Source organism: Zingiber officinale, chromosome 6B, assembly GCF_018446385.1.
Source record: "Zingiber officinale cultivar Zhangliang chromosome 6B, Zo_v1.1, whole genome shotgun sequence".
NCBI classification, from domain to species: domain Eukaryota; kingdom Viridiplantae; phylum Streptophyta; class Magnoliopsida; order Zingiberales; family Zingiberaceae; genus Zingiber; species Zingiber officinale.
This window is the reverse complement of record NC_055996.1, coordinates 96,637,935-96,653,829: the sequence shown is the minus strand read 5'-3', so window position 1 is coordinate 96,653,829 and position 15,895 is coordinate 96,637,935. Positions and strand designations below refer to the sequence as shown.

Sequence of the window (15,895 nt, the reverse complement as noted above, 5' to 3'; positions counted from 1 at the left end):
TTTATTTTTTATTCGTTTGAGAAATTAGTTTACAATGGTGAAATAGTCTATCCATGTACGTATTTAGTTGATTTCAGTAACATTGCACAATGAAAATTATAGGGAAGTATAAAAGGCTTAATTAAGAGTTGCATAGGGAAACCATTTCATGTGGAGAGATAATTTGCCACTTTAAACCTTCTTTAATGGAAAATTATCAGAGTTACATAGCTACTTAGTGAATAATATCTTGAAACATTTAATCGTTAGTGTAAACTAAGATAATCATACTCACACAATACCCTTTGGATAATATTTGGAAATTTATAAATGCTTTCAATTTGGATAGTCCTCAATTCAACTTATATAGGTAATCTTTTGTAAAGAATGTTCTATGATATTTTATCATACCCTTAGTGATATGTTTAAAGGAATGGTTGAGAGGATGGTTTAAAGTAATATTTTATCATACACTAGAAATGATCAATTGTTTAATGGTATTATATCATGTTGATATTTGTTTAATGGTCGACTATGATGGTGTATTATATTTGTCTAATTTGGAATGCCCTTTAAGAAGTTATAGAGCCCTTCTACTTCTTCTCCAACTCATGATATGTTTGATATACCTCAACACACTCTTTAGTGTTTTCTGATGATTGATACCCACATTGCTCATTTATCTAAACTTATTAACTTGTATACTATATCAGGGTGAGTACATGATATACATGACATGAATATTATAGTTGTGGCAAGAGCTCATGATTATTTTCCATGAACGTAGACTCTGATCTATTAGAGTTTTTAGTCTAGACTATCACAGCATTATACTTCCTTAGAATAGTCCTAATGAGATTGCATAATACTAGTTTGGATGGGTTCTATGTAGATCTCTTCTTTGAGTTTTCACATCCATTTGATGAATTTTGAGGTTGTGATTGTTGCAATAGCAATTAGTATTCAAATTGAAGTGGTCCTGCTCATAGGCAAGTAGGTCTTCCTTCTGTTTATCACACTTAGCTATAAGCCATGCCTTGTGTTCATATCATCCACCCTTCCTGCTAAAACTAAGAAAACTATTTCAAACAAGGCTTTACTGCATCTCTAGAAGATACAACAGTACCAAGTCATCATCCTCTCCTACATTTATTTCCAGTCTTGTGTCATCTTGTTCAGTTACAATAACTACCAGATACAAATTGTCAGGAAGGCCAACTGTGGAGAACAGGCAAAAGTAGCTAACAGTTTGTGAACAACAAATTCTCAATCACTAATAGTTATCACCCCCATCATTTAACTAAGATCATTCATTACAAGTAAACAAACAATCACTTCCATAACTGTAAGAAACTACTATGTCATGACTAGGAAAAACCAGAGCTTGTAAATTAACTACTTGTTAAGTAGGAAGCTTAAAGTTACAAGCACAGAGATATATAGATTGGGTCTACTACAACCATGCGTCTGCAATATATAATGAGGGAATTGCTAATCTATCGAACAGGGATATTCTACATGTAGTGATATTTACACTAGCAACTGGCAAGTAGTCCTCAATCTAAAGGTGTCAGCTTTATAGATTGAATGAGAGGAATCGAGCGACTTTATTATTAATACTTGCAGCACAAAATCTTTACCGCTGGCTTGATCGCCGTGGAGAAGCTGTGATCCGGCGGGTTTACGAACTTACAATTAGGGCAGGACAAGGCCGGCTTGCTCATCATCACCAGCATGTGGCAGCGGGCGCAGACCGCCGCGACCATCTCGCCGGCGCCGGCGTCAGCATCAGGCGAGGCCCACGACAAGGAGGGGCCTTTGGAGACGTCGCGCTGCGATTTTGGGCGGGGCGCCGAGTCGCGGCCGGCGAGGTTGAGCTCGAGGTCGAGGCTCAACGTGGATGCCGCCGCCGCCTCCGCCGGCGTCGGCGTCGGCGGGTCCAAGATCAGCCGGGGGTCCGTCGACGTCCGCCGCTGCGTCCTCGTGTTGTAGAAGTGGATTTGGCCGGACTGCGAAGCGACGAGCTCCGTAAGCACAGTTGGCAGATTATCAGAAAGGTACACTAGTTTTTCCTAATTGCACCGGCCTTTTTTTGAAAATTGAACGAGCTATTGAAAGTACTAACTCTATATATAGTTCCACAGAACAACAATCCTCATAACCTTGTTAAGAAAAAATGAAAAATCTCTGTTCATCGATCGACAAACATGATACATGCATGGTTAGTTACCTTGATATCGAGGCATCGTTGCCAATCCAAAGGCAAGGGAACATTGAGGCTAAGCTCAATCTCCTCTTCTTTCTCCACCTTCATCTTCTTAGGAAACGAACCTTCGCTCTCTTCTTCATCTCCCTTCTTCCTCTTCTTAGAGAAAAAATTCTCTACTTTATGGCACCTCTTCTTTTCCAAGGGAATGGCTTCTCGAAAGGACACCATGAGGAACTCTCCCCTTCTATTCTATGACTGTTTGGAGACTTGAGCTTAGCTTATATGTATATATATATATATATATATATATAGCATGAGTCATTGAATTTGAGGGCACAAAAATACAATCCTTATCCTCATAATCTTCCTTCATTGCTCATCATATTGCTAATCACCCAATTTAAAGTCAATTCATGCTTATCATTGAGGATTAGTTTGGAGGAAGGCATGCCTGTTGGATATTGTCAAACTCAACCATAAATTCAATAGAAATAAATATATATTAACAATGGAATCTGAATAGTAATGGCATGACATGGTTGGTGTGCATTTAGAGGCTATAAATGAGTGGTGGCAATGCTTAAGAAGAAGATGAAGGCATGCAGTTGAAGTAGTAAATGCAGTCCTCTTTAGCTCCTCTCATTAACTCCAACTTCCTCATCTGCTTCACCAAAATTTAAAGCAACCCAACACCCATTTTTAAGTCCTAATTTAAAACAATCACATCCCGTGAATTAAATGGCCCTTCCTCCCCTTCTTAATGCCTATTCAATTCCTCTGCCTAAATTTCCAAGTAATTTATGCTTTTTTCACAGAAAAATCAGTGACACATCAAATAAATTCCATACCTCCTCTGTTTCTTTTGCTTCCATTCATTAAGGAAGGTGGAAATGAAGGTGTTCTGAGTTACTTTCTAAATAAGATCTGGTTCAGAACCATGTCAGAAGGATTTAGATTTCTGCAGATGGTTTAACTGAAAAGAAGAAGAAGAAGCAAAATATAAATTATGGATCAGGATTCATGGATAAATTGGACAATGTTGGAGATTTTGAATCATGGGATACTGATGAAGCTGAGATTGAGGACTACTTGATCAAATGTAATTAGAGATCAAAAAAGGTATCAGTTCTTGAACAGTTTGATAACTAAACCCAGAAGTAGCTCTATATCTGTAGAGAGATTGTTCGTATGATTCAATCTAGTTTCCATAAATACAAGCTCCACTACACAAATATAATTAGACTTATCATTCAGATCTTTCTCTCATAAATATTGGGTCAGTAATATAGTAAATTAAGTGATAGAGGCGACTTGATCGGCTTACCATTAGAGAGCATATCAAGGGTCCACCAACCCAACAGCCTAATATTCTTTTTTGGCCTTTTGTGTAACGGTTGTCAGAGAATCATGGGAATATTCCCTATGCAGTCTTTATGATGGAAGTTTCCATCCTATAAAGTGCAAAGGTAGTGGGTCTATTTTTGGAAAGATATCATAGCGTTAGAATGGTCAATCCTTTTTTTTGAAATGCATCGATATTCGAGCACAAAGAAAAATTAACACTATATAAGGGGTCTCCTCCTAAAGGTGCAGGTACGCTATGCCATGCGACATTACGCACTCAGAGCTTACTGTTCCTTTATACTATTCACTACATTCTTTTTCCTCTCGATCACTTAACTGACTTGAGCGTCGGAATGTTTGTGCCAGGGACCCCTCCTTGGCCCGATTGTTGCCATTTTCTTCCCTCCACATTCTTTTTTGACACGCAAGATCGTTCGACGCCCTCTGCTTCTGTACAAAAGTCTTCTCATGATTAATAACGAAGGCACCTATCCAGCGTACCATCTTCCCCGATTTCAGACAGGATCAAATATCATATGATGTATCTAGAAATTTGTCAGGACAATAAATGTTTTAAATTAACCAGCTAATAAATTAAAGTAAGTTTCAGAAAAGAAAGAGATGTAATTACGTGACACTAATTTACTACTTAAAATAATTTGCTTTGTACTAGTTCAATCCAGACATTAGAAAAACCTAAGCTTGCAAAAAGACTTGAACCTGTAATATGGAAGCCAAATAAAACTCACAGATAATTGTTAGAGAATTTATACCTCTTTATATGGCAAAAGAGATAAATAATGTCATATAGAAAGAATTGATCTCACACAAAAGATTGATTGCCTAAGGGAATTGATCTCCTTTTGAAGGACCAACCCAAATAAAATTAGAAAAAACACTGACGCAAGCAAAGAAACAGCTCAATATCTAAAATGGCTCAATCAAACTACCAACTTGTAAACCACTTCTAATAGATTGTAGTCTTAAACCTTAAAAAGTCGTTTTATGTAGTTAGCCAAATTCAAATGATGATTTTCTAAGAACAAAAGAGCAACTACCGTACTTCATGAGGGGCTATGTTATCTAAAAGGTTGAAATTCATGTAAGTTTTGATCCTGTAGGCTGTAGCACACTTTAGCATTGTAAAGGCCATCACTAACTGAATACTAGATGATGACACAACACTCCGGCAAGCATCGGTAAACAGATTTTATTTTCAAGTAAGCTTAATTTTGGATTGAACAGAATAGCAGTCATGTAAGAAGCTTGCTGGAGGAGCTTGACATTAAAAGCAGGAAGAAGGTCATAGTTCATAAGTTTGAGCTCCACCTGCCACAACCAACTCCATCTTCTTCAATTGCCTTCAATTCAATGCTGGTTCCTTGCTCGCACAGCTACAGAGCCATCAATCTTCCACCAGTTCCCGTTAAATGCATCTCCTACCTCTTGTGCTCTTTAGGCATGCCATTAAAAGATTTAGCCATCACACAACAATAAGATATCAGAGAAGTAATGTAGCATATAAATGCTGGAATAGACTAGAGCTTCATGAAGAGACTAACTAGCAAGCAAAGGATTTGCAGAGTTTATCACCTGTTGATCACCATGAGCTGGTGATTATGACATGCCCAGAATACTTTTTAGCGCAAAATCTGGCAAGTCAGTATCAATGTATTGGTGAACAGTTTTAAGTCGCTTGTGCATTTAAAAAGATAGTTATTGTTGCCAACTAATCTGGTGGGAATTAAAACTTGAACTAGTTGGCAGTAACAGGAGTTGAAGCTTCTGGTAAATAACCATGTGTACTCCTAAAATTAAATTAAGTTCCATGAATCATGAAATATACAATCAAAGGATTTGATTCCATGAATCATGAGATATATAGCATAGCTAGTTTCCTTTTGTATTGTTAGGATGGTTATATGATCTTCCTTAAAATTCCATCACACATTTGGCTTGGTTTTCAGTTTTCTTCTTCCAGCCTTCATCGGTGTTTATTTTTTCAGCTTTTTTTGAATCACGTAGGTAAGTTTTTGAAATTACTAAATCGCGTAGGTTAGTTTTAAAATTATGAAATCACGTACGCACTTTCCATTTTACCCCTAATCAGTCGATTGATAAATCAGTCGAATCGATTTCTGTTTGAAAATTAGTAGATTGATTTTTGACACCAATCAAATCGATTTCTCTCTGTACCGAACTTTCGAGCAAATCAATTGACTGATAATGAAAACCAGTCGAATCAATTTGCTTCTGTATCAAAGTCGGTTTGCCCAAAATCAGATGATGGACCAAACGACATCGGATTGACATAAAACTAGTTTTTATGCGTTCGGCTAGTTCTCCTGATTATATCAAGTTTCTTAATTATATCCATGCCCTCAAATGTCAATTTGGTTCAATATATTGAGAGCAGTGATTTTTTGAACATGAATTGAATTTTTCGAACACATTCATGTTAAAAAAAATACTACTTTCAATATATTCGGTCAAATTAATGTTTAAAGGAATCAATATAATCAGAAAAAATTAGACGAACACGTAGAAAATAGTTTCATATCAATCCGAGAACGTTTGATCCATCAGTCCTTTTTGTCCAAAATTAGCTGATGAACCAAACGACCTCGGATTAACATAAAACTGACTCCTATGTGTTTCTCTGCTTATCCTGATTAAATTCATGTCCTCAAACATCAATTTGACTAAATATATTAAGAACAATGATTTTTTTTAACATGAATGTATTCGAAAATTCTAATTCGTGTTAAAAAAATCACTGCTCTATATTGAGTTAAATTTATGTTTGATGGACCTAGACAACTCAGAATGATATGGAATTATTTCCTATATATTTGTCTAGTTCTCCTGATTATATTCATGCTCTCAAACGTCAATTTAACCTAATATATTGAGAGTAGTGATTTTTTGAACACAAATGTATCTGAAAAATCTAATTCGTGTTTAAAAAATTATTGCTCTCAATATATTGAGTCAAATTGATGTTTGAGGGCATGAATATAATAAAGAGAACTAAATGAACACATAGGAATTAGTTCCATGTCAATCCGAGGATGTTAGTCCATTAGTCGGTTTTGGATAAAATCGATTGATGGACCAAACGACCTCTGATTGACATGAAACTAGCTCCTATGTGTTCAATTAGTTCTCTTGATTATATTCATACCCTCAAACATTAATTTGACTCAATGTATTGAGAACAATGATTTTTTGAACATGAATTAGTTTTTTGAATATATTCGTGTTCAAAAAATCACTACTCTCAATATATTTGGTCAAATTGATGTTTGAGAGCATAAATATAATTAGGAGAACTAGAAAAACACATAAGAGATATTTTCATGTCAATCTGAGGTCTCTTGGTTTATCAATTGGTTTTTCCCAAAACCAACTTTGATACCGAAGTAAATCGATTTGATTGATTTTCATTATCAATAGACTGATTTGCTTGAAACTTCAACACAGAGAAAAATTGATTCGACTTATGTTAAAAATTAGTCGACTAATTTTTAAACAGAAATTAATTCGATTCATTTTTTATTAATCGACTTATTAGGGGTAAAACAGGAATTGGATATGTGATTTGATAATTTTAGAAACTTACCTACGTGGTTCGATAAAAACATGTTATTTTTTTGGTGCTATTTTGCTCTTTTTCTAAAGATAAAACATTATATTTCGCTTGTGTTCCTTTCACCTGCCTTCATAGTTGGATTCCTTTCTCTATTCTCCATTAGTAGCGAGTTATCTTTGTTGTTCAACATTCATTGCCAATTTTTTTCCTATTTCTTACTTGTTTTTCTACAAGCTTTAGCTTATAAAAATGTCAGAAATTGTATGCATGTTCTTGGTTACTACTGAGTACTCAAAAGTAAGAGATGTAACACAATTAGAGCAAAAATGATATCGCTCATTCTAAATGGTCTAGTATCGCTGGCCCCACCATAAGATATAAGCAAGTACATCATGAGGGGCATTTTGCCCTACCGTAGTGACCCTTTGTATGGGAGAGGTCAGACACTCGCACCCAACGAGACATTTTGCCTCCACTGGAAATTGACCGACCTATTGGAGCAAATACTTATGTAAGTACCAACTGTGTCAACCCGTGGGAGCGAAAGAGAAGGCAAAAACAATGGTTGCTAAACAAGGTAGTAAACACTTACTAAATATGTCAATCAATTGAAAAGGTAATGGCAAAAACTTGATTATCACATGGTGATAAAAATTAAATGTTTTGAAGATGTTATTTTAAATGACTTGATTGAGCAAGATAGATTTATGATTTTCTCGTAGGATTTAATTCAGAATTTGATCAAGTGAGAATCAAGATTCTCGGTATTAGGGAAGTTTGTGGTAGCATTGATTTGAGGGGAGGAAAACAAAAGAGGCCTTAAAGGCTTAGTAGCTAATGGTGGGTCTTTATCCCACTAAGCGGAGTCAACTTAATAATTGAACCACAAACATACACATTACTTCCTAAAAGTAGAAAACTTGGACATCCAAAGGCTCGTAATCATGATAGTTTATCGTGCACCTATTATAAGAAGGCACACCATACTCGTGAACATTGTTGGAAACTTCATGTCAAACCTCTCAGCCGATATTGAAGTCATAAAAAAAGAGCAAAACAAGGGTCAATTGTAACATGCATTTGGTGAAGATACAACAAAATAACGTAGCACCAAAGAATTCAGGTGGCTCAACCAAGAAGAGGTCGAGAGGTTGAGATCACCGTGACAAGCCTTTAAGTAGTTGTTCATTGGTGTACTCAAGTAAGTTTCTTCCATTCACCGCTGGATTAAATATCTCAGATACTGATCTCCTTGTCCAAACAATAGAAAATTAGTCATATGATTCTTCATGTCCCCAAATTATCCACAAGCATTATCTCTATCCAAAAGTTTACTCGACATTTATATTGCAATTGATTTTTCATCATAGTTATTGTACATTTCAAGACAACGAATTAGCGACGATGAATGAACATGCTAAAAGGGGATCAGCTCAACTATTTTGAAACTTTGGGTCAATCAAACATTACCAAAGGTAAGTTCCCTTCCTCTTTAGTTTTAGAATTTTATTCATCTAATACAGATAAGATTTGGCTTCACCACCACTAACTTTGACATCCCTCATTTAAAATCATTACAATTATGTTTCCCGCACTATTCCAAAGTTTTGATTTGAGATTTCAATTATGAGGTGTGCAAACTTGATAAAAACAAAAGTTCTTTTCCTTTTTATCTCATTCACAATGATATTTAAGGTCCGTATGCTACTTCTAATGCTTCTGGTGCAAAATGGTCTGTGTCGCTCATTGATGATTGCCCCCGTATTATTTGAATTTTCTTAAACATAAATCTAATATCAATAATATCCTCCTAATTTTTTGTTCCATGATAAAAAAAGAATTTGGGGTCAATATAAAAATGTTTAGAATAGATAATGCTAAGGATTATTTTAATCAAAAATAATGGAAACATGCTATGAATGAAGAAATGCAGACACTAGAGAAAGAACAAAACATAGAAATTGGTGAAGTTCTAGTAGGTTGTGAGGTGTAAATGGATCTATACAGTGAAATGTGAAACGGATGGATCAATATAGAGGTATAAGACAATCAATTTGATGTCAATAATGGTGTATAAAAAATAACAATAAACTCAGTTAGTTTATTGATAACGCGCAAATATCTGGGTAACAATAAAAGCTCAACATTCTTTTGGTTGCACGTCCCATTTAGAGAAAAAAATCTTATAAATACGTCATAATTGAAGATCGAATCGCGAGTGTATGGATAACAATCTGAATATCCTACCATGCTATAATAGCTAGGGGGACAATAATGTTGCATAAAGAACTATATGGAGGTCCAATCAAGGTATAGAAATAATTTTAAAACTCATATTGTATATAAATTGAAGAAAGACTTATATGGACGTAGGCGATCACCACAAGCACAGTTTGAAAAATTGTAGGGTCTAATTCCATAAACCTTGGAATATAATCCTAGGATATGATTGCAACAGTCATAGGATATAATCATGGAACCTGGGGTTCCATGAATCATAGAATTTGATTCCACTAATGGATATGATGGCGTAGCTAACTCTACATATTTTTTTACTTTCTGAATTTATTCGGATGACCGATGACCAATGGAAGCTTCCGTGAGACGGAGTCTATCATCTTCAGAATTAGTCAGATTGTAAAACTGAGATACCTCGATCATTATAAAAAAAAAAAGACAATAGAAAATCTTCCATAAAATTATTTTTCAACTTCTGTCAATAGCTAAACAAAAATTATTAGCCACAAAAATGTTGACCAAACCAGGTACACTAAGTAAATCTTCATGTTTTAGAGACGATTACAGGGGGCATGGACAGGACTTAGAATTTACACACGTTTTGGAGGCACATACTGGACATTGTTATCAGAACAAATAGCCTGCAAGGATGACAAAATATCAGATCGGAGTTGAAACTTATAATGACATTTTCAAGCAAACAGCAAGATATGTAGGAATTCTTACAAGTAACATCACATACCTGATATTCTTCGGGAAGTTCTTCAGAGACAGCAAGTGTGTAACATCCAGGTATGAACTTCCCTGCAGAATTTGCAAGGTTATAAGTTGGTTCATGAATCAGAACATGTCAGGCTTTCAGGTTTCTTTTGCTTCAGGCTTATTCAATCATCGACCATGTCAAGACATAGTAATTGTGCAAGCATATGTTGGAAAAGAAGACATACGGTCTAAAACTGTACTCTAGAATTATATAGAAAAGCCACAACCAGCATCAATGAAGACCAAAACTCCTTTCTTACCTGTTACACCAAGACTAAATTTTGCATCCGTTGGAGATTGCTCATCTAGATCATTAGCATGCAGTGCAATACGATTGTGAAGAAAATATCATAACCAGCATAACCAATACCAGGTCTGCAATTTCATATTGCCAAATGAATAAATGAGTGAAACCTTAATGATGAAAGTGAGTACCAGATAGCATGAAAAGTTTGCAGCAACAAACTACTTATAAAAGCATAACCATATCTCTGAAATTAACCTGCGTATTAGTTTTCCTTGGTGTAACTGTAAAGCTTCAAACTCACCTATTCTCAACCATCTAGAAGCCCAACTTCTGCTTGGTCCATCATTGAAATTATTCTGCAGTCATATGAACCATTACAGTTGCGACTTAAATTTGACAAAAGATCAAACATTTCGTTTTAGTTTATACATCAGACCAATCCAAATAAACACATAAACAGAACTACATACAAATACAACCAAATCCCCTACAATTTTGCATAAATGTAGGATTCAGCACATTATTTTAATTTTTTTAAAAACATGATTTACTCTATTGAAGCAAAAGGTGATAACGCTCATTTCAGACGGCCTAGTATCGCCGGCTCCCAGCTAGATAAAAACAGGTAAATCATGGGAGACATTTTGTTCTAGCGCAGCGGCCCTTCGCATAAGGTAAGTCAGGCACCCAACGAGATATTTTACACCCGCTAAGAATTCACCCCAAAATTTATTGGAGCAACCACCCATATAGTTACCAACTGTGTCAACCCGTCGGGGCAAACATGATTTGCTCTAGTCATTTGAACAAAAAAAAATCAAGAAATAATAAAATAAGATAAAATTTATTTAAATATAAATAATGATACAGTAGGGAATATAACTCAGTGGTGTAAAAAAAATCCATATAGCCGATCCCATCTAGTGGAATAAGGCTTGGTTGTTGTTATTGTTTATTTACTCTAGTCATTGGAACAGGAAAACATCAAGAAACAAGATCAAAAATATAAATAGGAGAAATAGTTGGGTACAAAATGATCTTAATAATTCATTTGACAATTGTTGTTAACGTTATTGACAAGGCAAACTGCCTGAAGTTAAAAATGTACTCTTCATTATATCCCCAGCACGTCCACTGCATACCATATTCATACAGAATATGACAGTGAGTAAAAAGTGCAAGAGGTGGAAGAAGGATTAAGCCAAAAGTATCTCAAGTAGGCTCTTCTCCTTCATAAATCATTTGTTATAATGAGTTTAGATGCAGGGACTCCTTCATAAATCATTTGTTATAATGAGTTTAGATGCAGGGAAGGGAGTACATGCAAAATAAAGTAATTTAAGTAAAGAGAATAGAAAATAACTCAAATCATTTATGTTAGTTCCACTTTCCATTTATTGAAGGAAGGGAGGGAGCAGCTTATAGTCGACTGCCAAATGGCTAGAGGGTGAGGGGAGTTTTCTCCCGAGGACATGCACCCGTCGAAAATTAATCTATGACCCATTGTAACAAATTTGTCACCCTCTCACCAACTAAGCACACCCGTTGGGACTCGCATCACATCATCACATATAGCATATATGGAGGATCACTTCAACGGGTGGGTCTGCATGGCCTCATGCAGTGACATGTGCATTATGTAGCCTATATATCCAATGAACCAAAGTGTGGTCCATTCAAAACAATTTGAGTTGAACCAAATGAAATAAATAAAGATTGGCTATTATTTCTCTAGGTCTCTTAGCAAATAATAAAGGTTTTTACTATACTTCTCTCCTTCAAGGATGAGTTCTTGTGATTGTTAATGGTTTGTTAAGCTATACATTTGGTGAGATAACTTCTACATGTTAATTTGAACATTTGTTTCACAAGTATTCAGTTATATGCATCTTACTTACATGATATGTTCAATATTGTTAATTTAAACACTTGTTTCACCAGTATTATGTAATAGATTATAATTCTAATACATGTAATTGGCACTGCATGTGATTCAAAAAATATCAGAATATCAGGAACTCTAGCAGAAAAGATGTGTGCCAACAATCCCATTCATAGAAATGTGTGTTATGTAATTGCATAATTGCAAGTTAATATGGAAATGAGAACTCAATGAAAAACTAACCAACAAATCTAGATTACACTTGTAAATATCAAACAATCACAAGAAAGATATTGATAATATTATTGGATAACATGTGGTAGTTACCTTTCCCTGTATGATAATTGATCTTTGATCTAATATCATCATTGATGTTTGATAAATTAAAAAATAATGTCAACAGGTTTGTATGATTTATCTATATGGTTTATGATATTGTGGATGATATTACGTATTGGTATATGCAATGAGGATTCATTTGTCTGGGATTAGCAGTGTCAAATCTGCCAACATTACAACATCTAGTTCAGAGAGGTTCCAAGCAGACCAATGCAGACACCACAAATGGAAGAATGAGATATGTTGATATTGGTCTGTTATGTTTACAATGTAGGATGAAGTTTAATCATGATATTATGTTATTTGTACAGGAAATAAGTTTGCCACCGACTCACTATTGTGGTGCCTTATGTAATTTTTTTCATTTTCTATGCATAATTTATTGAAACTTTGGTATTTGCCTTAGAATGTTACTCAACATTAGTGCTCAATCGATTTTTACGAGATTTTCTAGAGCCAAAAACTCATGATTACCAAAAGGAGAAAGGGAACCTTCGTGTAGTTATCATGTTAGCATAATATTCTTGGAAGGTCGATCGACTGAATGTAATTTTTAAGATACTAAACTGAAGGCATGTAATTGAAATACTACTTGAACTTTTAAAATCAACCTGGAACTAAATTTTAGCTTCACGGAAATCTTGATATTGGAACAACTGGATGGGTATACTTGGAGTGTGGGTGTGGCATAAGAGCGTCAAATAAAACAACCCACAATAATGATAGGAAATTTAATGACTCACCCCGTGAAGTTGGGAGTCGTACAGTTGACAACGTTGTCATGTTCCTTGTCCATCTCCCAAATGGGGCAACTCTCACAGCCGGATTCCCTGAACTGAATCAAAGTAAAGGAATCAATATCAATACCCTAGAAGCCAACAGATATAAAAACACTTATTTGCTTGTAACCTTACAATCCAATAATCCCCCCTCAAACGAAGGACCATAAATTTCCTCACGTTCGAACCTTGATTCATCAGGTCTTCTTGCCCCTTGGTCCACCTGACTTACTAGGACTTCCTTGCCTAGACGCAACTAGGACTTTCTGCCTAGTGTCTGGTACTCTTGATCTGAACACGAGAGTTGCCACTTCTTTCATTCGAGGTCAATATTTCACTCACATGGTTCGATCGGACCATGACTTTTGTGCACTGTTGGCAGTTAGCCCTTCTGACAGTTCAAACTCTGATACCAATTGTTGGAACCAAAAGAAATTTAGATATCTCCGTAATGATATGATATTGTCCACTTTGGACCTAAGCCCTCATGATTTTATTTTTAGACTCTACCCAAAAAATATCATACTAATGGAGATATCTTTTTCTTATAAACTCATGATCTTTCCCATGTGTTTTCAATGTGAGACTTTATTTACAACCTTACAACCCAACAGTATGTCCCAGTCGATTGGTCGTTGAGAACCAGTAAAACCCAGAATCGAATTCTAGGGTTTGTGGTTATAAGTGTTAGGATCTTGGATGGCTAGAGGGGGGTGAATAGCCTCTTCAAAAGCTAAAACTTAAAGATAAAACTCACACGAGTGGTTAGCGCAGCGGAAAACAAGTTAAGAACAGAATAAGAATAAGAGAAGAAACAAAGCAAACCACAGTGACTCAAGTGTTTACGAGGTTCGGGGATAACTTGCCCCTACTCCTCGGTGTCCGTAAGGTGGACAAGCCGATCTTCGGTAGATCAACCCCGGTGAACACCCGGCTCTGAACTTTCTCCTTCTCGGTGGAGTGACCTCTCAACAAAATCTCAACAGGTATGTAGAATATAGCACAAGACTTACTGAGCTTGGTGACTTAGGAGAATGAAAATTAAGCTTACAGTCACGCGAAGGTCAGTGAAACAGAGAGCAAGTCGAGACAGCCGCTTCTCAGCCCCGAGCGTCAAAGCTTTTGCACCGATCGACAGAGAGTTTTGTTTTTCTTAACCCTCTCTTCAACCAGCCTTTTATGTCTCTGCCATCTCTGCCTTTCGCCCGCAACGGATCCCTGCCAAACTGCAGCAAATCTCTGCATCCAGCCATAGCATCGCCAATCACGCTTCTTTCTCATCTGATCATCTGAGCTCACACCAATGGAATTCTGGTCTTCACTGGTGTCTCTGAGCTCCACCCAATCACCATGAGTTGAGCTGATCGATGCCCGATCACCGCCAGATCGCAGCCACGACTTTGCTGCTTTAACAGGTTTACAGTGGAACATAGCAAAAGTCTCTCTGGTATCCTCTATTAATGAAGCTCAATTTGAAATCAACCAATTGCAAATTACCAGTAACCTGCACCTCAAAATCTTGCAGCAGATGGTTAGAAATATTTAGGCAAAAGCAACTTTGAATCAGAAAGAATCGGAGAAAGTGCATGCAAAACAGACTATAGTATGGATCGGTGACCGATCCATACGTTCAAATCTCTTTTCGATCGTTCGATCGGTGCGGACCGATCAGAACTAACTGATCGGTCCTCGACCGATCGGTGTCACACAAGCTGATCGGTCTCGGACCGATCGGTCATCAATCGGCCGGTCCCGAGGACCGTCGATCGATAGCATACGGTATTCGCGAGATGCTATCGAGTTCTCACCGATCGGTCGGCGGACCGATCGAATGATATGCTATCGAGTGTTTGCGATCGGTCCGTAGATCGATCGAGCACACCTTTGGATCGGTCCGCCGATCACCCGCTACTGTGCCCTGGATCGGTCATCGACCGATCCAAGGTGATTTAAGAGGCAAGCTTCCAAGCTTGCTACCCTTAATCTCGACAGACCGAGCTACCGAGCTCTTCTCCGACTATACATGCCAAGTTTCCATACTTGGACTTCCCAATACCGGATGTCCGATCACCCTTGATCCATCTGGATTTTCCTTCGGCTTCACTCACGGGACTTTCCAATTGCCTGGCCTCACTCACCAATTTTCAGCTTCACTCACCAGGACTTTCCAATTGCGCAGCTTCACTCACCGGGACTTCCCAATTGCCAGCTTCCCACCAGGATTTTCCAATTGCTCGGCTTCACTCACCGGGACTTCTCCAATTGCACGGCTTCACTCACCGGGACTTCTCCCGTGCCAAGCTCCTTGCTCGGACTTTTCCCAATCAGATTAATCAGTCAACCAAGTCAACCCTGATTTGTCTGAGTTAATTCAATATCGATTGAAACTTAAATCGGTGTCAACATCAAAACAACATCCATGTCAGACACAATCTCTCCCTTTTTGTTGTTTGACAACACGATTTAAGTTTAGATCAGAAATGCTTTCATATCCATAATTTTAGGGAAATCGGGATCCTTCCCC

At 36.8% G+C, this 15,895-nt stretch overlaps 1 protein-coding gene and 1 pseudogene across 1 annotated transcript; both read right to left on the bottom strand.

The window, feature by feature from the left end:
* Positions 1–1,343: 1,343 nt before the first annotated feature.
* LOC121993264 lies at positions 1,344–2,466 on the bottom strand. The gene is made up of 2 exons (XM_042547990.1): positions 2,210–2,466; positions 1,344–1,988 (listed from the first exon to the last, which is right to left on the bottom strand). Exons 1-2 carry the CDS (start codon positions 2,414–2,416, stop codon positions 1,593–1,595), a joined length of 603 nt encoding a protein of 200 aa, XP_042403924.1. The 5' UTR covers positions 2,417–2,466; the 3' UTR covers positions 1,344–1,592.
* A 7,334-nt stretch (positions 2,467–9,800) lies between these two features.
* Positions 9,801–13,421, bottom strand: LOC121990449 (annotated as a pseudogene).
* Positions 13,422–15,895: the final 2,474 nt, after the last annotated feature.